This window comes from Halichoeres trimaculatus, unplaced genomic scaffold (assembly GCF_033239565.1).
Source record: "Halichoeres trimaculatus isolate MK-OKI-2021-1 unplaced genomic scaffold, fHalTri1.1 fHalTri1_scaffold_4, whole genome shotgun sequence".
NCBI classification, from domain to species: Eukaryota; Metazoa; Chordata; class Actinopteri; order Labriformes; family Labridae; genus Halichoeres; species Halichoeres trimaculatus.
The window spans coordinates 26,418,334-26,440,349 of record NW_027437182.1 but is presented as its reverse complement, the minus strand read 5'-3'; the positions used below and the strand labels follow the sequence as shown (position 1 = coordinate 26,440,349).

General features: G+C 38.9%; 3 protein-coding genes across 3 annotated transcripts in view; 1 reads left to right on the top strand and 2 right to left on the bottom strand.

Moving 5' to 3' along the window:
• Positions 1–4,955, top strand: part of glis1b (GLIS family zinc finger 1b) — an 89,749-nt gene extending 84,794 nt beyond the window's left edge. The window contains exons 10-12 of the mRNA XM_074668223.1: positions 1,508–1,638; positions 2,476–2,622; positions 3,468–4,955. Coding sequence (XP_074524324.1) covers positions 1,508–1,638; positions 2,476–2,622; positions 3,468–3,604 — 415 coding nt within the window. The 3' untranslated portion in view covers positions 3,605–4,955. The remainder of the gene's footprint in view (positions 1–1,507; positions 1,639–2,475; positions 2,623–3,467) is intronic.
• Positions 4,956–5,275: 320 nt separating this feature from the next.
• Positions 5,276–8,782, bottom strand: elovl8b (ELOVL fatty acid elongase 8b). The gene is made up of 8 exons (XM_074668224.1): positions 8,558–8,782; positions 8,403–8,472; positions 7,003–7,190; positions 6,726–6,806; positions 6,505–6,561; positions 6,300–6,414; positions 5,640–5,767; positions 5,276–5,554 (listed from the first exon to the last, which is right to left on the bottom strand). Exons 2-8 carry the CDS (start codon positions 8,458–8,460, stop codon positions 5,390–5,392), a joined length of 792 nt encoding a protein of 263 aa, XP_074524325.1. The 5' UTR covers positions 8,461–8,472; positions 8,558–8,782; the 3' UTR covers positions 5,276–5,389.
• An 864-nt stretch (positions 8,783–9,646) lies between these two features.
• mutyh (mutY DNA glycosylase) lies at positions 9,647–18,218 on the bottom strand. The gene is made up of 25 exons (XM_074667922.1): positions 17,864–18,218; positions 17,653–17,721; positions 17,394–17,560; positions 16,992–17,188; positions 16,726–16,810; positions 16,438–16,548; positions 16,240–16,312; positions 15,893–16,022; positions 15,724–15,801; positions 15,544–15,619; positions 14,802–14,909; positions 14,319–14,446; positions 13,274–13,313; positions 13,123–13,196; positions 12,989–13,030; positions 12,829–12,900; positions 12,535–12,648; positions 12,350–12,447; positions 11,989–12,133; positions 11,720–11,807; positions 11,461–11,643; positions 11,021–11,166; positions 10,767–10,916; positions 10,393–10,443; positions 9,647–10,284 (listed from the first exon to the last, which is right to left on the bottom strand). The coding sequence occupies exons 1-25, from the start codon at positions 18,067–18,069 to the stop codon at positions 10,138–10,140; spliced, it is 2,778 nt and encodes a 925-aa protein (XP_074524023.1). The 5' UTR covers positions 18,070–18,218; the 3' UTR covers positions 9,647–10,137.
• Between the last annotated feature and the right edge of the window lie 3,798 nt (positions 18,219–22,016).

The window sequence follows — 22,016 nt, the reverse complement described above, 5'->3', positions numbered from 1 at the left end:
ATCTTTTTGCACACAGAAGGTGCAAAGATGGAAAGCACCTTAAAGGATGTTAAAATCCTCAAATAAAATGTCCTTTAAATTGAACATATTACAGTTGTGGGTCTACTGTTAGCTTTTTTTAAGCAAATAAGGTAAGATTAGATCTACAACAAGAAGCATGTGTATTGCTGAGTTACAGCTTAAAGCTTTCTTCCTCTGGTTCCAGGTTTTGTACTAAAGCTTACTCTTAAAAGACTCAAGCTGCACAATTTGCCACTTACCAACAAGAAGTTGTACTTATGAAGAGGTTCACTTCAGGCTGGTGCTAAGCTAATGGGAATGTCAATCCTAGTGACCCAGTGAGACCACAGTGGGGACTTTTATGCAAAGTTGACTCAGGTGCTTGAGGCATTTCTAAAGGAGGTTTTACTGTTCTTCTGATGTTTGCACAACTTTGATTTGAGGTGGAATTCCCCTTAAAATGCATGATGTAACTCTCCAAATATTTAGAAATCCATTGATGTGCACACTGTTGAGCGAAGACAAAAAAAATTTAAATAACTAACAACCACCATGATATCAGCATACTTTTGGCGTTAGATGATTTGATGTTAGACAGAGCGTGGTCGTGGATGCTGCTGACAGCTCCTGCGTACACTCTCTGAAGCATGCTGCAGTCTTTCATTTCATCCTGTGATTTTTTTTTCTTTTTGAGGTTGAACCAGTTTAACTGTGACGCTAAATGGGGGAATTACGATCAGCTGGTATTATTGTAAGACTTCAGTATTTTTCTCAGATCTCTATAATGTGGCTTCAGTGCGCAGTGTGACCTTAGTTGGTGCGACTGACAAACACTTGGCAGGACGTTCCACTAAAAAGAAGTCTGAGAATTCCAACTTTTGGATCAGACCTTTCATTTAAATGATCAATACCCACAAAAGTAGGCTGGTGTGGTAACTTGAGTTGTCCTCCGGGCTGTTAGAGTCCACAAAGTCACAAACATGACAGCTTCGTATTTCTCTTTCTCAAAAGTCATGAATGTAAACACACTATTGTGCTTTATTCTGTGTAGGCCACAAAGCCTGTAGTTACTGTACTGTGGGCATTATGTGTGTGTGTGTGTGTGTGTGTGTGTGTGTGTGTGTGTGTGTGTGTGTGTGTGTGTGTGTGTGTGTGTGTGTGTGTGTGTGTGTGTGTGTGTGTGTGTGTGTGTGTGAGGAGGGGGTGGTTTTAGTTGAATGTACACTCTGCTGTTTGTTGACTTAAGATCATAATATGTGGTAGGAGGGCCATTACGTGTGGGGAGCCCAAGTTTCCACACGCCTGGAATGTTTCTTCCTCTGTGTTCAGGATCTCTGAAATCCTCCGCTGGGTTTGGATCATGTGGTCAGAGAGCTGACGTGTAGCTCCAGCTTTGATTGGGATGTTACAAAGCATGAAACATTTCTGACACTGTCTAAAAAAGAACGGATGATGGATCTAGACATCTTGATTTATGTCTCACCCACGATTTCTGTGTCTCCTTCAGGGTGCCAGGTCCTCTCTTGTCTCCAGGGATGAAGGTAACAGGGACATCTCCTCCTCCTTTGGAGAAACAGCATGCCCACCCTCAACACAAGCCGTATTCCCACTATCACCACCATCAGCCAGCCAGCGACGGTAAGGCCAACCCAAAGACATCCTGCTCAGCTTGTTTCAGGAAATCTGCCCTGACTTGGATTTGAAGAATGTTCATTGGCGTTTCAATTTAATATCCTGATTTTGATTTCCTGTGGCAGGTGGTTCAGAAACATGCAGCAGGTATTACTTTCATATAACTTCCTGTGAGGGAATCAAGTGTCAGATCACTTGAATACACATAAGAACAGCCCTGTGTCTGGTTCAAACGTGTACTGTACCAGCACAGCCACATGAAAGGCCTGAAAGGGAGGAAGTTGTCTCTGAGCAGCGATTCTGCCCTGCGGCTCTGTCAGAGTGCTTTTAGGACGGAGGGAGATTAGAGTCGTAGAGACAGAGCAGGGAAAACCACATGCCGGAAGCCTTTTCCCTGCGCTGAATTAGCCAACAAAATGCTGGCTCATGAGCTCAGCTGTCTCTCAGCGCCCTAACATGGCAAGCTCAGCTGTCACTTCGGAGCCTTTTTTCCTAATGCCTTAAACACTGTTTTCCCTGTAAAGATCTACACATGGACGTCTCTGAAACCACGCCGTGGTCAGGGAGTTGCATAAAAGTGCTCAAGGATAGACTGCTTCTCCATTATCGTGACTCCTGCGGTCATTCAGACTGAGACTATTGGGACATATGCAACATAGTGTAGGGCTGGCACACTTAGCAAAATCTCAAATATAGCATTGTCATAAATTTCTGCTCATTTCAGCCGGTGGAAAGGGCGCTTACTTACCTCTGAAACAATCAACCATAGACGCTGGTGGCAGCAGATCAAGTCTGGTGTCTATTTTGTCTTTCTCCTTTCTTACATCCTCCTTCATTTCCTAGAATATCAAGGCAGCTTTCAGAGCTGCTTCCACTTCGGAGACTCCTACAGGATGGAGCAGACAGTCGGTGGCGTCCACGTCCCAGGAGATTCTCATGCCTACAACTCCCATCAACACAACGGCTTCCACATGTCAAACAACAACCCAGGTACTCCAGCTGGGAGCTGTAACTTGGAGACAGCACAGTCTTACAGTCTTACAGTTTCATTCAGCAGACGCTTTTGTCCAAAGCAGCGTACAACACAAGCAAGAATTTAGACAGAAGGAAAACCTAGTTAGTGCAACAAAGTGCTACAAGTTATATACAGGTACTGCCATTAAGTGCAAGTTTGTTTTTTTTTTTTGTTTTTTTTTGTTGTTGTTGTTTTTTTTGTTTTTTTTTTTGGGGGGGGGGGGGGGGGTTACAATAATCAACAAGCCAAAAAAACACAATAAATTGCTGCAACAGTATACTTCAAAATTCATCAACATTCAGTAGTAGTGCTGAAAAATCACAAGTGCTGACCTAAGTCTTAGACCTATTGACTCATTCTACCCCTGAGGGTAAAGAGGAGAATGGTCAGATTAAGTGCACAAGTGTTCCCTGAACAGATGAGTTTTCAGACATCTCTTAAAAGTAGAAAGGATCTCTGTGGATCGTATAGAGTTTGGTTATTCATTCCACCATTTCGGCATAACAGAGGAAAAAAGTCTGGCTAGTGATTTAGAGCCGCGCTGGGCTGGGGGCGTCTTTCACAAGCAGAGCGTTGTGGGCGAGGAGTGTAGACCTGAAAGAGGGACCCCGGGTAGACAGGAGCCATTCTTGTCACTATTTTGTAAACCAGAAGAAGAGCTTTGAATTTGATTCGAGCTGCTACTGGAAGCCAGTGAAGCAAGATTAACAACTGGGTGACGTGCTGTTTTAGGCTGGTTAAAGACCAGTACACCACAAAGGCAGCCTGAATAATCTCACCTAAATGTTTAACTAACTGCAAATTTTCTGCTCTGCTCCAGGTTTCAGCTTGACCCAGGAGCTTCAAGGAGGCGCAGGGTGCCAGTTCTCCTCAAGCCCTGAGGAGAGCATCTTCTTCCAGGTGGGCAGCTTCGACCGCAGCCTGAATCACATGTCTTCTGTCTACACAGAGACATAGAGCAGCACTGAAGCAGGGCACGCTTCAGCACACCTCATTCAGTTCTTAACTGTCCAGCTACTTCCACAGACATCAGCTGAAAGAAACAAACCCTGCAGTGTCTCACTTCCTGCTTCTCCCAAAGTCCAATCAAGTGATTACAGAGTGGCCAGAACTCTTTGGCTCATAGCCCCTCACAAAATGTCTGAGCAGCAGCTTGTGTCTTCCAATGAAACATGTTCTAACAGTTTCATTCTCACCTGCATTCTCCTCCCCGCTGCTGGGGAGCAGAGTGGGCGGGGAGGGGGTTCGGGGTATCTGCTCCGGTGGACCAATCAGGTCAGACTTGCTCCTGATTGGTCAAAAAAGGGAATCGCTGACGTCAGCAAATCCCCAAAATCCAAACAGCTCGTTTAAGGTCAGGATTTTACATTCACAAACACTACTAAGTACAGGTTTTGCCATTAAATATCACATTTTGTGGGCTGGGAGGAAAGCCAAAGACCTACAAAATTCACTAAAAGACTTAATAAAGTGATTTTTGCATAATATGGGACCTTTAAGGAAGGAAACATTCTGAGGTATTCCTGGCTAAAATAGCAGTAAAACAAGCGCAAAACAGCATCCCTGTTTCAAACTAACCATGGACCTGGAGAATCAAGTAAGCGGGCATTAACCAGGCAGGAGTGGGTCTAATGAAAGATGCTGTGTTGAATTATGGGAGCTGTAGGATTCTGTGCAGTCATGACTTGACCTTTACTGTAAACTATCTTAATGTCTTCAGCATCATTCAGTTTTTAAATGTTGCTCCATCAAGTCCTTGAGTTTAATAATAAAAGACCAACGCTATGTGAACATGACGGCCTCTGTGAGCCTTTGGATTTGTCTTTACGTTCTGTACGAGAGCCTCAAACCGCATGTAAAATCATTGGTTCATGAGACTTTGAATACTCTGAAGGAAAGGTACAAAGGAAGAAAAAAATCCAATATTAACTCACTTGAAATGATTGACACAAGATTAAAAATTTTACCATTCAGAAAAGATCCATTTTTTTGGAACATTTACCTGTCATTAATTTATGGATACATAAGCCTTTTTGTCTGTTTCATAATTATTCATCTAACAGAATCTGATTTGGTCACACTGGTGCTAACACTAACACAGACCGATCATCAGTTTAAGCTGAAACAAAATGTTTTCTATGCCTCATATTTTCACATCCCTTAGGGTTAAAACTGCCCTCTTTCCTCCATCTCCATGTCTTCCTCTCTGATCGTCATTTTTCACCCTGTTTTTGGCTGAAGTGTAGAAAAGAATATATCATTTTGCCGTGTCGTAACAGTGGAATGTTTTTGCATATCTGTATTTTGTCGTGATTTTTTTCACCCTTTTTTTTTCCTTTGTTGATTTATCTCTGAAAAGGGTTCTGAACTCATTAATTCAGCAATAATGCAGAAACCAACCTACTTTATTATGTGTAAAAAATGTACAGTTTGTTTACAGCAGTCTTTTGAATGTTTGTCATTTCTCTAATAAGAAATAAATAATTGTACAATCATCACAATGCGTTCACCATTCTAAATTACTCACCAAAAATGCTTTAATTACACAAATCCTTCACATTTATTGTACTTCTGTTGACCGTTCAGTTTTCAAGTATGACCGTAGAGCTGGACTGACTGCGCACTCAGGGAATCCAGTTTATAAAATGAGTGAAACATACAGACTGTGAGTATGTTGTTCCCCCTAGTGGATGCAAGTGAGTACTGCAGACACCAGCAGACGACGTGGTGAGTTTTTCAGTCTTATTTCTGCTTCTTCTTGTTGAGGTAGCTCTGATAGTAGAAGTTACTGAAGAGGATGATGAGGGTGACGCAGTAACCAAACACCACCACGTTGAAGGAGTCAGGGAAATCACACTCTGTGAACAGGTTGTAGCCTGTGTGCAGGAGGAACAGCAGGAACTGCACCTAGGAGGGGGACAAAGAGGTCATAATCGCTTGTTTCATGCAGGAAAAGTCCACATATTCATAGTTGCTTTAAAGCAGGACTCACCAGCTGCAGAGACGTGAGATATCGCTTCCACCACAGGTACTTCTGCATGTGAGGGCCAATGGCAGCCAGGCCGTAGTAAGAATACATCACAATGTGGACAAATGTGTTGACCAAGCCAATGAAGAATGCTGCAGGGTGGGTAAAAATATTTGGAGCGGCTTGATTAACAACTTTCTGTGCTTTTTGGCTTATTTTTAACGAAAACATCATTATAACGCAAAATAATAAATGCAACACTTGGTTAATATGAGCAGCATATTAAGAAATTGAATTTGGATGAGTAGATAAGAAAAGCTGCTTCATGTAATCAGTCAATTCTTTTTCATTCACCACGGTTAAATTATAACTGCTACATGAAAGCCTGAGTCCATGGACATGCTTTCACTTCATTTTGATGGAGTCAGATGAATTTTAACATGATTTTGTTCCAACTATTGCATTTCATATCGATATACAACAATGATACAGTAAACGTTACATAAAAAGGACTCAATGGTGTATTTTATGAACATGGTGGTGAATATGAGACTGATTCCACATTATCAACAGGAAAACAAAAAGTCATTCATCCAGTGTACGAGCATGACTAGTTACATGTTTGAAATTAAGTGAATGAAAAGACTTGTAAGTTCATGCAAGACTATTTTCTACTTGACTCACACTGTCCTCCTGCTACGTATTTGACTCCCGCCCACCAGTTGAAGATCATGGTGGCATGATGATAAACATGAAGGAAGGTAACCTGATTGTTCTTCTTCCTCAGGATGAAGAAGATCTTCTCAAAGAAATGATAAAAAATCTGGTATCAGTTTTTGAACCTTTAGTTCTCCTCAATATGTCAACAGTTTCAATAAATACATTGTACCGTGTCACTGAGCTCTATGACTTTAGAGAAGAAGAACCACCAGCAGACTCTGGCCATCTGGAGGAAGGATAGGATGGAGTAAGGTGAGTTTTACGTGATACTGTATCTTTTGCCTTACAAATAACATCATCAGCAATCCAGGAGGATTTATGTTCCACTATATTTCATTAGATTTGTACAAACATGCTCAGATGACTGAATGTTTCAGATGAGACACTCACCCTCACTGCGAGCGGACTGGTGCTGTAGTCCACAGGTTGGCAGAGTAGGCTGTAGTTTGAGAGCCAGGATGTTACCAGGAACTGTTAAATAGTTATAAAATTTTAAAAAATCAAGATAAAAAAGTGCTTAAACCATGACTCAGAAATCCCTGAGGAAGCAACATTTTTGAGAAAATAAACAAACAATGGAAGTATTCAACACTATCAGGAAAAACTAAGTGTTTCCATCATGTGTTCAGCGTTGATTTTGTTTCAACAAAAAGCAGCACAAACACACCTCATAGAACATGTAGGCAGACAGGCCAACCATGGCGAAGTTGTAAACTATGAGAACGACTTTGAGGTCAACAGGTTGTCTGTGTTTCATCAATCGAGGGCCGACCCAGACCACACACAGGTACACGAGGAAGATGGCGGAGACTGGGACAGGGGAGTAAACCAGCAGCCACGGGTCTGTCCTTTTATCTGGAACATATCAGAGATCTGTCAAGAACTCATTTTTCAAGAATGAATTCATGTATTACTGCAGCAATTTCAACCAACTTTCAGCTCGAATCATATAAAAAAAAATCCCTGAATTCAAAGGAGTTTGGATGATGAATAATAATTCAAGAAAACTAAATTTGCCAAATGTAAACACCGTGTTCAATGGACCATGAAGCAAAGACAAAATATCAACTGTTTAAACTGAAACTGTTGTTAAATAGCAATAAAACTCATTCAGTATGAACTTGATGCCAGCAACACATTTCTCAAGAGTTGGGACAGTAGGCATGTTATCATTGTGCTGCATCTTTAAAGATCACTTTCTTAGCGTCTGAGAAGCAAGAAAAACAGTTCCCAGAGTTTTGAATGTGAACAGTTGTCCCATTCTTTCCTGCCATAGGATATCAGCTAATTACCAGTGTAGGGTCTTCTTTGTCACATTTTAGTTTCATGATGTATCAATTTTTTTTCAGTGGATGGAATCAAGAGGCAGGCCTAACAGGCTGCGTGGGGAGGAGCTGACAGCTTTTCTGGGTCATGTTGATACTTAGTTTCCTCTTCTGCATGGTACAGTTTTAACCTACGTTTCTTGATGCATGAGCAAACAGTGCTCAAAGTCGATAGCTTTTGACTGTTTTTTTAAGCCCATGCAGTGATTTCCACTACAGAGTCATGTCTTTTTTAATTCAGGGCCGCCTGAAGATCACAGCTATCCAAAATTTTTAAAATTCAAAACTCATTGTAACTTTACATTGAGGAAAATTGGTCAGAGATTCGGCCTCTTTGAAATGCCCTTTATTACTCACCAATTATTTTTTTATTATTATATTTTATTTTACCATTTACACTTTTTCAGTATTCAAGTCAGTTTTTGTCTGATATTGGCACTGCTTGCATCCCTCCTGCTCCACTCCACTAACAAGATAATAGAAGTTAAACTCAGGCAAATCATGTGAAAATCCACAAAGCATTCATTGTGGAGGCAAACAGAGCCACATATCTGCAGTCCACAACTCCCACAAACAGCCTTGTGTTTCATTCAGACTAGGAATCCTCTCTAAAGATGGAAATAAGTAAAAAAATAAATAAATAAGTAAAATAGAAAAAAAAGTGATAAAAAAATTTAAGCAACGAACTGGAAATATTTGTAAAAATAAATATATATATATAAGAAATAACCCAGCATCATACCTCCATTGTCCACTATTCTCTGGTGCACAGAGAGGACACTTTGCCATGCAGAAGCCATCTGATATCAAAGCTGCAGAAAATGATTGGACGAATGAATGAGTGAATGAAAAAAGCAAACAACTCAATCCAACAAGTAGAGACAAAAAACAACTCACCGGCGCACACTTTGTAAAACGATCAGAAATCAGTGACAGCGCTGCAGGACCTTTGGACTCTTATTGAGAAACAATTATTAGCTAAGTTCAACTTTCAGCCCGCCCTCGTTTTTTCTTCTGTGGTGAATGAATGAAGTCAGACCGGGGGGACCAGTAACACAAGAAAACAGAAGCGCTCAAAGACACTCCAGCTGCCCTCTGTGTGAGTAACTGTGACTATAGACTGTAGAGGGGAACTCGGTCCACTTCCTGTTTATCCTACAGATTTTTGTTTAGAATCACTGGTTACATTCTGAGCACGGCAGGGGGCGCTGTTTCTCTCCGTAAATGAACAGACTTGGCTGCCTATTTTCTTTGTCCCATATATTTTATATTACAGTTTATCTTATCTTTAATATATTCTTCGTTTTTACACATTTTATGTATCTCTTTTAATTTTTTCTCTTAATTTATAGTTTGAATTTTATTTAATTTTTATATTATTTATTTATTCATTTAAGTTTATACTATTTATTTCTTATATATCATAAACTTTTTTTTTTTTTTTTTAGTAATCAACTGTATTTTACAATGCACTTTATTTATTTTGTACTGTATTTCATATTTATTATAAAGTCTAGTATTTTATGGAAAAATAAATGCACCCCCATGTATATCAAATGTCCATGTCTTGCACTCTGCTACCTAGATAGCTCATTTCAGTTTCACAACAGTTAAAACCGAACTACGTTGTGCAATTTGGGTTTGATACAAACTAAAAACAATGAAGCTTCTTTTTAATTCCCATGTAACTTGACTCAGAGAAAGAGTAAGGTGACACTGATCAGTAAACTTTGAGTAGAAAATGTGCTAAATGTGAACCAGTATTCACGTAGCTCAGAATAATTTAAAGCAGGTTAAACCAGACGCTAACCCAAACAACAGACACTTTGGACTGATCCTCTTGTACCGCTCAAATTTATAAGCTTTGTGAGAAACTCACTTTCCAGTTATATCTCATCCAAGTTTAATCTTATTCAAACTTTATAACATACAAGTATTTATCTACAAACTGCAAGACATAGACATGTTTATGTAGAAAGCTGGTTACCATGACATCTTCAAGAGTTAGCTAGTTATGTCACAAGTTTATTTTTCAGGACAAAAAACAATGAGGGAAATGATTTACCTTTAAAATATGAACTTGATTTCTGCATAAACAGTAGCTCAAAGAAACTATTAGCTGGTTAGAGAGCTTTATTACACGTCACCTTCTTGTAAAACAAGACAGTGATTTGCTGCGATAATAAAACAATTTATTTATCTTTGACACATCTTAAAAACAGTTGTAGATTTGATATAAAATACATGATTTTATCCTTAAACTACTCGTTAAGTAACATCTTAAACATGATCAACAACTGGTTTCTTACACTTCTGAGAGCAACAGAAAAATAAATGACAGATTTATTGTTAACTTCTTTAAAACTTGTTCTTGTTTCATCATATTTTATCAGACTACTGATACTTAAAATAACACCTTAATGTGAAAAACTATGCACATGTGTTTGGAAAGGCACTTTAAAAGACTCTTGCAGGCATCAGTCTGATTCCTCTTTTACAGTCTTAAAGAAGGAGTTGAGAGAAAGCTGTCTGCTGCCCACATTCGTTGCACTCAGTTTGGGTTTTTTGGAGGTTGGTTGTTTCTTGTCATTCTTCATGTCAGGGAGCTTTTTCCTTTTTCCATCCTGAGTAAGACAAGCAGAGACAGATGACAAATGTAGAATCTGTTTTCAGTCAAAGATTTTAGAGTGATATTCATGTTTCAGAGTACAGAAAGCAGGGGTAGCTTTTACCTTAAAGGTTTGTTCTTTTGCTTCGTCAACAGAATCACAAAGCTTCACAATCTGGAGGAGACATAACACGTTAACAACTTTAAAGATTATTCAGGCATAATCAAGAGAACACTGTCAACTTTAACTGTTCTTTCATGGTCTCTAACATTCAGTTACACAATAAAAATAACCAGAAAGCTTTTTTTTACCCCACATCTAATGGTTTGAAACAACCCCCCTTCTCAAAATTTGTGACAGCCTTTAATGGAACCTTAAAAGGATTGCTGTGCTGAACATGCCTGCTTTTTCTGAGGGCAAGTGTAGGCTTTCTCTGATGCAACAGGTACCGCTGCCCCACATGACACAACAAACACAAAGTGAATAAAATAAATAACCTTTTTCACTCCTGTGGACACAGCAGCTTCCTGCAGAGCAGATCTGGTGAGCCACTGTGCATTTTCATTCTGTGTTTGAGCGTCGCTGTCCTTCAGACATACACTGTGAACCACGTAGGTCTGGTGGATGTGGGAGAAGATGTGGACCACCTGCAAAGAGCAGATCCATGATCCATCACATGATACAAAAATCGGTTCCTACTGAGTTGAATTTACACAGAAAATTATTTGTAACCAGTGAACATGACGCTCACCTCTCCCACATACTGGAAGAGGCTTTCAGTCAAATTGGTTCCTGTCAATTTGCTGATGTCAGCACACAGCGCCCTCTTCTGTTTCACTTCAGAGTTTTTCTCTTCCAGCAGAAGACTTGGGAACTCCCACAAGCCTGCAAGTAAACCTGTTGATACACATACAAAAAGTATTTTTAAAATCTAGTTTTATTCATCTATTTTTATATATCTATGTATCATTTCACACATGTTGAAATAGTCTACTGATAATTCCATGTAGCGCATAAAGGCTACCTTCTTCTATTTTTTTTTATTTTCTTATTTTTTCTGTTTTTAAATTCTGCCCCTTAAAAACAAAAAATGAACATCCACTCCTGAGGAAAATTTAAACCTGCAATCAAATAAAAATTCAAGTAGATTTACTGAAAAAAGGAGACCTGTGAAGTGTTGACCATACTGACCTTTGTTTGGTCTCTGTGTGAGCAGATACTCATCCTCTCCACCCTCTCCTACTCTGATCACCACGCAGGTCAGGGTTCGTTCCACACGAGGCGGTTTTTTTGCCGGCTTCCTGGGAAAATTCTGAACACCCAACTCATCATTCCAGGGCTCAGAGGGACACAGCAGGCACGTCTCAATGTTAACTGAGAGAGACGAGGTAACCATTAAATATGAAATCACGTCCTGATGAAGGTGTGGGATCTGGGTGTGGACACTTACTGCAGTCTTCGATATCGGGCAGGGTGGACGGCTTCCTGCCCGGCTTCCCCAACAGCTTCTGGGAGATTTTTTCTTGTTTGATGTGAACCTACACATTTAAACACTGTATGACTACTATAATGTACATCATGGTGTCAGGTATCAAACTAAATGTTAACACGTTTAGTGGCAAAATCTGAAGGTGCTGTGCATGTTAGCCTTTCAAATAAAGAATTAAATGTTACAACAACCAGCTCACACTGCCTTGGCGTTTTGGTTGGGTTTCTTACTTTGCTGTAAGAGCGACAGTGAGTCTGTACGGGACACTGGCTGCAGAGTGGTCCTTTAGGGGTGCAGATCCGTGCACCCAGCTCCATCATGGCCTGGTTGAAGTCTCCAGGTCTGTCAGGATCCACCAGCTTGTTAGCTAAACTCCTGTAAGAGTATGATTTGGCACATTTTAAAACTATACTTGCATATGTTATAAAAATGAGTTGCTTTGACGCTAGTTTTACAGCCACATTGATATGAGTAGGATTTAATCATGGGGTTTCCATTTTCAAACACAGGGTTTTCTTAAATAATGTGATTTAATGTATACCATAGTCAAATTCAGGTGCTTTGAAATAACCAGTTTTAATTCAATCTTACCAGAGTGCTTCTGTTACTGCAGGACTTGTGCTGTCAGCTCCAATGGCCCTTAGGCGACACAGCACCCGAATCACATTGCCATCCACAGCTCCAGTAACCTAGGCAGCAGAGATTTGGGGATTAATGAGGCAGTGCAGCTACTGAGATGTGTTTTTCCAGGTGTTTTACTGGGTATAATGACTCACATGGCCCAAAGCGATGGAGCCGATAGCTGCAGCAGTGTAGCGTCCCACTCCAGGGAGCTGTTTCAGCAGGCTGTCAACTGTGTTAGGCATCTGTCCCTTTAGCTCTGACACCACCTGAAACAAACCAGATACACAGTTTACCACAATGCACACTTCGTTGGTCAGCATCTTATATTATCTGGTATTTCAGAAATATCTTTTCGGTCCTCACTGGAATATTTTCACTGAGCATGGAGCCCCAAGCCTGAGTATGCAGCTACAGTTAACAACAGGTTGACAAAGCTCATCACTGACCTTCTGAGATCCTTCATGCAATCTTTTTCCCCTGGAGTAATAGCCAAGGCCTGCCCACATCTGGTTCACTTCCTACACATAAACACAAAAAAACACATCAAACTTAAACCAGCTCCATTCAAAACCACCACAACCTCTAGAAAGAGCTTTTAATAATCACCTCTAGAGATGCAGCTGCAAGATCCTGCACAGTGGGCCACCGCTGGAACACAATGAGAGGAAAAGCTCAAATGACACATGACATAAACACAACATAGACAAAAGATTTGAAATTGTTGCAGTAAAGATGCTTACCTTCATCCATTTGTTGTAGTAGTCTATTACTGTGGCAACTTGGGTCTGCTGCAGCATGATTTCTGAAACCCAGACTTAAAAAAGAGGAACTGTCTTATGAGGGAATCTGAAGCTGTTAATTATATCAAACATTAACAAGACGTTTTCTTACCTGCATAGGTCCTGATGTTGAGGTCTGATTCTGTCACAGCCTACGCAAGAATACAAGGTGTTCATCAGTTATAACAGTCTGTGGAAACCGCAATTATTGCTTTTACTTTGCCGAGACAGAAGTTGTGCAAAATATCTTTGTATAACTGGAAATAATTTAACATTTTGTATATCCAGGAATATTGGTGTAACATGTTAAATGATACAAATGCATTTTATTTTTCAGTCATCATAAAGTACTAGAAACTCTCTGTATCTGGTTTAAAATAAACCCATATACCTTTCCTATAACCTGCCAAGCTGCCAGTAGTTATGCATTTTATGCCTAAAACTGTCAGGTCTTTCTGTATAACATTAAAAAATACCCAGTAATTCCCCACAAAAAAAGGTCCCTATGAGGTCATTAAAAAAAAAATCTGCCTTTTTATTTTATTTTTTCTAATTCCAACTCTAATTTCCGGCACTGAAATTAAACTCTGAGATGAAAGATGGAATTCTAGTTTCAGGTCAGAATCTGTAAATCTGTTTTTCATCACAATTTTATAAAGTTATTAAAGTTAGAATTTGAAATTTCTCAGAATTCTGAGAAATTAAGGAATTCTTAGTAAAAGTCAGGTTCATGACTGTAATCTCAGAATTTATTATTCTATACCTTGACTTTAATGCCCATATCAAAAAAAGAAAGAAAACAACAACAAAAAGTAAATCCCTATGAACTATCCAAGAACAAAATTATGAATAAATAAATAAAAATTTTCACCTAAAAATTTATTAAGTGTCAGTACATTTTTTCTAACAATTGCACTAATATATTTATCGCTGCATTATAGCGGTTATGAGCAATTTTTTGTTATCAACCACATAAGTATTGTTTGAAAAAAAATGTAGAACAATATAAAGGATTGTAAAAAAGAAAAAAAAAGAAACACTGCCATGTCAAACCGCACTCTGCACTATTCTTACCACAGCAACTGCATTTTCTTTAATAGGAATTAAAAAAAAAAAAAAAAAAAAAAAAAAAACATGAAAGAACAATTTATGTTTACCAGTGTCCTCCATGGCAGCTCTCTCTTCTCCTTGTCGTACCAACTGAGGAGGTGGGAGCGAAGCCGAACAACATCAGCGGGATCAGAGAAATTGTGGTACGTAGACAGTGATGCGTTTATGGTTTCCTCTTAAGGAAAAAAAAAGAGAAAGCACTGTCATTCAAATTAAGACAACCTCTCACTCAAAGACATTGAAATGAAATAAATTTCCAGGGAATACGGGAAGAATTAGTTCACGAGTACTTTACAAATAAGTGTTAACAGCACAAGTGTCACTGAACGCAACGCATATTCCGACCGAGTAAGGTTTGGTTTAGCAGATGTGCATTCCTCCAAAAATTCATAAACGTACACAATTCCACAAGATTCTCGTGCAGCAAGTCTGCTTCCAATGAGACACCGATAGACAAAAGCCCTGTAGGTATTTTTATCAAAGCTAAATGTTTTGGTCTCGGTCTTACTTCTGTATGAGCCTATACCTACCATCTTTGACAACTGTCTCCGACTTCTTCCGTTTTGGTTTTGCTGTTTCTACCACCTCCTGCCCGACCCTCTTCCCCTTCTCCAGCACTGACCGTAACCTGCTCATAACTTAATGAGAAACTAAATTACATTTATTAGCTAGGAAGCATGGGCGTCTTATTTACTTAACAGATTCATCTTAGCTCCCGCCACGATGAGGACACCCAGTTTCTCATCGTCCAATCAGCTGCATGGAAATGGAACGCTCAACGTACGTCATATCCGGGAGGAGGGCAACGTCGAAATTGTGTAAACACCTCGTGTGTAACAACATATCATACTGAAAACTAAATAAGATAACAATTTGGTGGAATAGATTATCAAGATTACAGATGTAATGAGTATTAGTATTTATTTAAACACACACAAATGATCAAACTGAGAACTGAGTGCAGGTGAAGCAAATTCATGACAGTGATTTTATATTGTGATTAAAAAAACAAAAAGGACAGTTTCCCCTTTTTTTTCAAAAAGTCAAATAAAAAACATCAACAAGATGAAATATTTTAATCATCCTAATACACATCACATTTTCATGACATTGTATGTATCATATTATGGATTCTTCACTCAGTCTTCTGATTTGTTGATGTCATATCCTGGAGCGCAAAGATAAAACAGGTTAAACATTTTTTTTACACAGTATATGTTGGAGAATTTTGAAAAAAAAAAGCTATAAATTGTATAAAATCTTCACCTTTACTTATGTCCAGTTTGTTGTTAAGTAGAATATCTGCTTGTGTTTCACTCATATTCATGTACAAAGTTTCAGGTTTGTCCTGCAGAGAGATGGTGGTTAAATCTGTAAATTGGTTTGCACCTTCTAGCAGATGCTATATTTGAATTATGTCAAAACATGTATCAATATAATATCTTAGTTTACCATAAGGGCTGCATATAGTGTACTGCCGGTGACTCTCCGCACATGTTCCTCTATAGGAGGGTATGAGCGAACAAAATACTGGGAGACAAAAGAAGGCACCATTGCTTAATTACATGGAAATGTAACAAGTGTGTTCATTTTATATAGATTTGCAATACATTACATGCACCTGTAAAGCCAGGCTGGCTTGTATCTGGGTGTCGGTGTGATCCCTGTTGCCCAGAGCAAACAGAAGATGTGGTATCACCCCAAGAGAGAGAAGCTCTTGAGAGACTTCCCGACTGTCTTCAGCCAGCAGGCTTCAAGATGAAAGAAAATAACTTACTCTTTAACAACTACTTGGACTGTTACAATGTGTCAATACAAGTTATTAAAGCAGTATAGCAGTACTGTTCATCAAGACATTGCTTATTAAAATAAATATAACATATAAATAAATAAATAAAAATCACATGGTTTAAAAAGTAACTGAACTGTTAGTTTAGGTTTATGTTTGTTACTTATACTCAACCATACCGCATAGTTTTAGCTGCAGCTGCTTGTTGCACAAACATAGGCAGAGATCCTGTCATCTTGGTCATCTCAGACTCTGATAATGTAAGCATGAAAAAAAGGATCAAACGGATAGTGGACGTTACTTTACTACTATTTATAGTGATGTAAAGATGACTTACTAAAGTTGAAAAACAAAACAGGTATAGGCCAAAAAGTTACCCTCTGTATTCTGGTGCTGGTTTTCTTTACTAGGTCCCAGCAGGGCAACCAGTCCACTGAGCAGCACAAGTCTCACGTCATAAGACTTCAGGAGCAGGATAAGATCAATAGCTACCAGATTTATATATTCACGTGTAGAAGAGAGATTTAGACAGTGTTTTTACTGGTACATCTACAATGACTTTCAACTGCCATTCCACAAAAGTGTAATGTAAGGTTGTAAACAAATAATAATAAATAAAAACAGTCATTAGCCACAACAACCAACAAAATCTGATATCTGTTTACCTGCATCTTGTACCTCTAAGTGCAGGGACCTGAGCATGTTTAAGAGAGGTTCTACAATGCTGTGGTGCGCTGTTTTCATTTTGGACTGTGAGAGGAAAGTAAGGGGAAACTTTGTATTACATTCCAGTTAATCAATTTCCTTTCAATAAAAACCTACTCTTTTGCACAGTGGTCAAATGAATATCACACAATAATACACTACAAGTCTTAAAACAACAAAAGCAATGCCAATGCAGGAAAATTGACCACACACCCTCTTGCTGTACCTGCACAATGTGTAAGGTGAACAGGACCAGCTGCTGTGCCTTTGGGGAAGAACAGATCATGAGTGCAATCAGACCTTTGTAGATTTGGTTGTGATATTTTGGGTTTCCATGAGAAAGAGATTCGAAGAGGGCCCGAGCTGTCTCTTGATTGTGATCGGTGTTTGATGTGGCAAGGGACTCTGCAATGACTTTCACACCTGCAAAGGTAAAAAAAAAAAAAGAAAAAAAAAGATGCTGAAACAAAGCAAAATATGACTCTTTTGGTGCCACAAAATGAACAATAAAATACATGAAAATAGTAATAAAATAAAAGCACATAGCACAGAAAATGATCTTTGATCTAATTAATGATCGTAATGAAATTATAACAAAATTATGTTTGCAATTAACTGATAAACTAACCATTGCTTTCACAGATGAACTCCTTGTACTTCCGACCAGCATTTGAAACAGTGATGAGAAGACAAAGTGCCTCTCTCTTATCCTCCTCTTTACTTTTAGAGTGACCCAAGATCTCCAGCAGAGTGAGAACACCTCCATCATCCACAAACTCCACCAGGTACTGATCACTAAGATATGAGATTTAAAAAAGGGTTCACTGAAAAAGCTTAGAAATGTAAGCAGAGGTACAGTGCTCACAGGAGTATTTAATATCACTTACTGGCTTGATGCAGAGAGGAAAACTCCAATTGCTTTAAGCTGCAGCCCCAAAAATGTCCCAAACATGTATCTGTTTACGGTTAAAGGCTGGCTTCTGGACTAGTACACTTCATTCTGTTTTATTCAACATACTTCTCAAAAGGAGTAATTTCAAAGCATTGTATCACTGACACTGATTTAAGTACCCTACACCTCTGGTAAAGAAAGGATACGTGAGTCTCATCCAGGTGGTCACTCGAGCCAGGAACAGACTCGCAACCTGAGCAAACTCCAGCTCCAGCTCATAAAACGTCTTGCCAGAGTTCTGGCTCAGAAAGGTGTTCAGCATTCGGCCGCGGACCGTCCTGTCACCACGGTCCCAATCCCGGAGAAAACTGAGTACTTTGCCGATATTCGCTTGGACATCTTGAGTTAGCATAGTTTGTTCTTTTTTATCCCGTAGGCAAGCTGAATATTAAAAAGTATTCCTACTGAAATAAAGAAACGGAGCAGTTCAGGGCTTTGGTTACTGCACAGGATTGACCAAATGGCTCAAAACTTTTTCGCGCTTCACTTGCTCAGGATCTCTTCTCTTAGCTTTGTTTATAGCAGCTAGCTTACGGTTGCTAGGTAATGTGAACATGTGGCATTTAGCACGACATAGCAGGTGGCTATTGCCATGGCTATTGCCACTTCAGAAAGAGGGGTAATGAATAGAATAGAATAGAATAGAATAGAATAGAATAGAATAGAATAGAATAGAATAGAATAGAACTTTATTGTCATTGTAACAAGTACAACAAAATTGAAGTCACAGCAGCAATCAAGAAAACAAAAGTAAGAAAGTGTATAGAAAGTGCAAAAAGGTCCATAAGAAAATAGATAATGACAGCTTGTCCATCATTCTCCAGTTCAGCCAGCCTCCACCTCCACAGGGTCCAGGACTGAGCTTCTTCAGCAGTCTGTTCAGACTCTGTCTCATTTGACAATGCTGATAAAGTAATAATTATGGCACAGCAACCATACATTTATTTGGACAACATAACCCTCAGATTTTACCTTGTTGCCCCTTGGCACTATTCCCATTGTGGCCTTTTAAACTCACGCAATACAGTTGTCATGAAATACTTTAAAAAAAAAAAGAGTAAAGGTCTTAAAGAACCAATAACAGTGTTTGAATTTGCCATACTATGGCAAATTCAAATTGTGTACAACCTCCAGGGGGTCATACTATGACCCTCTGGAGGTCATACAGAATCCTTTTTTGCAGACTTTCTTGCAAGGCCATCTCCGCCAATTCTCTACTCAAAGCTGTCCAATAACGTTTTTGTAGTGTCTTTCTCAGTCTAGAAAAAAAAATTAATATCATTATTAACAGACAAGTGAGGCATAATCTCTATTAGTTTGATTTACTTAATTGGCTTATTAAATTAAGGAAACATGGAGAAATGCAAATGTTGCCCTGATGCAACACTGTACCATTACAGATTCACCATGAAAACATTTTGCTATACTGTCTTCAGGTTTACAGACTGTTAAAAAGCAAACTGGTCATTAATTCCTTTTTTTGACCCCTCCAGTTTTCACCTGGATAAATTTGATGTTAGTTTTAGTAAAGTTCAGACTTACACTGCAGGCTCTGGTCTACTAGAGTGAACTTTGTGAGCCTTCTTTACAGAGCACAGGCTTCTGTCCTCCACACGTTTTTCCCATTATGAAAAGCCTGTCTCCTAAAAGCCACAGAAGTTAAGTCTTCTCTTAAATTGTTCATGTAAAATTAGATTAGATATGTTCGGACTCTTTGACTCATTCATTCTAATCGGGTGTTTCTCAATGGTACAGTGTTGCCTGCAGGCAAGTCATCAAGTATTAACCACGTGTTTTGAAAAAAGAAATGTTTTGAAATTTGAATAAATAAATCTCTTTTTTCACTAACCCAAGAAACCCAAAGTCCCCAAAATCAAACTAAAGAAAATATCTATAAAAACATTTTTTTGAAAGTTTCTTTAGATTATGTTTTATTTGATCCCTTTAAAAACAAAAAAAATCAAAACATCTAACTGGCATCACTATGTGTACCATAGAGGGTTAATTAACTTAATTATGAATTTGACTGCAGGGATGAGCCAGGTCTTTTGTTAATTTCCTGTGTGAATTCAGACTGGCTGTGGCCACAATGAACATGTTGCTGGTAGAAGTGAAAAAAGAAGTATGGTAACCATCAGTGTGGAATGAAAAGTCTTATTCTTGGAGAAAATAAAAGATGAGCAATTCAGATGCTACAACAAAACCCTTAAATGCCCCCGAAAGTGTCTGAATACCTTATAAATATCCCATACATGAATGTCATTTGGGCCTCAAAGCAAGCCTCATCTCTCATCAATAGAGGGAGCTGTTTGACAGTGGACATGAATTTGATTCGAACAATACAGAGGTTGTGGAAAAGAAGAACTTTCCTTTATTTGGTCGAAACATCAAGCAAAAGCTCACTGCTATCCATTGGTAGTCATCACCTGTGATTGGATGGTCTAAAAGCAAAATAGAGGGAGAAACAGCCAGAGGTGGACAAGTAAACAGATTGTACACACAGAAACAAAAGGAACAACGGAGGCTCACAGTAGCAATGCCAGCAATAAGCATAGAGATACAGAGATACATCTCAGATGGACAGAACCAGTCACAAAGTATGAAAACAACACCATGCTGTCTACAGCAGAAGAATCTACAAGATAGAAAACCCACAAATTCTAGGAAAAGAGACCATCATCATAAGGCAAGGCAAGGCAAGGCAAGGCAAGTTTATTTGTAGAGCACAATTCATACACAAGGCAATTCAAAGTGCTTTACAGCTAACATAAAATAAAATCACAATAGGCAAAATAAAATCATTGCATAAAATCACATCATAAAACATTAAAAATGATTAATTAAATTAAAAGAGGAGAGTGCAGATAAAATACTTTCAGTTGTTGTATGCTATGCTGAACAGAACTGTTTTCAGCCGGGCTTTGAACATTGTCAGAGATGAGGCCTGTCTCACATCTTCTGGAAGACTGTTCCAGATTTTTGGGGGCATAAAACTGGAATGAAGCCTCACCGTGTTTAGTCCTGACTCTGGACACCAGCAGGAGACCTCTCCCTGAGGTTCTCAGAGACCAAGTTGGTTCATATGGTTCTAGCATGTCCAAGATGTACTTTGGTGCTAGACCATGAAGGGACTTGTAAACAAGCAGAGCTGTTTTAAAGTCTATTCTCTGAGCCACAGGAAGCCAGTGCAGAGACCTGAGCACTGGACTTATATGGTCGTATTTCCTGGTTCTGGTGACTAACGTATTAAGTCCCCTGGGAGTCTATAAACCTATAGGCATAAACCAAGGCAAGCCTAAGCCAGCAAGTACTTGAAACAAAGATTCAGAGTGAAACATGTTAAGCCATCAATTTAGGGTATCCTTCCCTAGAGCAAAACTGGTTCACAGATACCAGCTTCCCATACTGTTTTCGAAGGTCTGATTATTTTAATTGATTAGTTGTTGATGACTGCTGGTAACACCAATATCCTGTACTCTAGGGATTTAGTGTTTCAGATGTAAAATAGTGCACCATGAGCCCTACAACAGATTTGCCTTATTATTGTAATGGGAGGGAAAAAAAGTTTTCTTTGATATTTATTTTATGTGAGAGTTGGCGGGATTGGTGCTTATCCGTTCAGAAGCTGGAATAGATTCTCCATTTGGCCTGGTTGAAGCTCCTCTAGCTCAATCAGACCTTTTAGTATGATATGAAAATGTCATTTTAACTCTCCACTTGAGAGTTGTACAGCAGCTCAAGGAATCCTATCACAAACGTAAAAGGAGAAATGATCCATTTCCAATAATACCAGTTGAGGAGCTTCATACAGTACTGTATACTTGATGAAATATTGCATCATACTGTCAAGTTTTAGGGTTTCAATTCAGTGCTCTGCCCATCAAAATATTGCTCAGGTACCTCAAGGCTTTTCAAAGTATCTTTACAACCATGATTTACTCTGGCTGTTTTCAACTGAGGTGATCTGGATGAGAGCGTACTTACAGCATATTATGACTTGTGAGTATCTTCTCACTGTATTATATACAAATGTCATGTTCAGGCTTGCCAGTGTGGGTCTGGCTACAGTTCCATTGTTACTAGAGGATTTATGGCTCGGTAGTTAAGGGCAGATTAGTGTTTGAGATGACTGCCTGTGATTGATTTTTACTCTGCCATGCATTAATAGTAAGAAAGACGACTATTGATGTTGCTGATATTTCACAGAACAACTTTTTAAGGTAACTAAGTATGTAGTTAAAAGTTAAAAGAAAAAAATGTACCCTGATTATCTGTTCTTTCTGATGTATCTACACAGAT

Excerpts from the sequence above, each read along its gene's own strand:
- elovl8b (XM_074668224.1), bottom strand. The coding sequence starts at position 8,460 with ATGGCTTCTGCATGGCAAAGTGTCCTCTCTGTGCACCAGAGAATAGTG. Across the intron at positions 6,807-7,002 it reads CTGCCTACATGTTCTATGAG|TTCCTGGTAACATCCTGGCT; the intron begins GTGTGTTTGTGC and ends ACTATTTAACAG. Across the intron at positions 6,562-6,725 it reads CCAGTCCGCTCGCAGTGAGG|ATGGCCAGAGTCTGCTGGTG; the intron begins GTGAGTGTCTCA and ends TCCTTCCTCCAG.
- mutyh (XM_074667922.1), bottom strand. The coding sequence starts at position 18,069 with ATGCTAACTCAAGATGTCCAAGCGAATATCGGCAAAGTACTCAGTTTT. Across the intron at positions 17,561-17,652 it reads TTCCTCTCTGCATCAAGCCA|TGATCAGTACCTGGTGGAGT; the intron begins GTAAGTGATATT and ends CTCATATCTTAG. Across the intron at positions 15,620-15,723 it reads CACTATATGCAGCCCTTATG|GACAAACCTGAAACTTTGTA; the intron begins GTAAACTAAGAT and ends ATCTCTCTGCAG.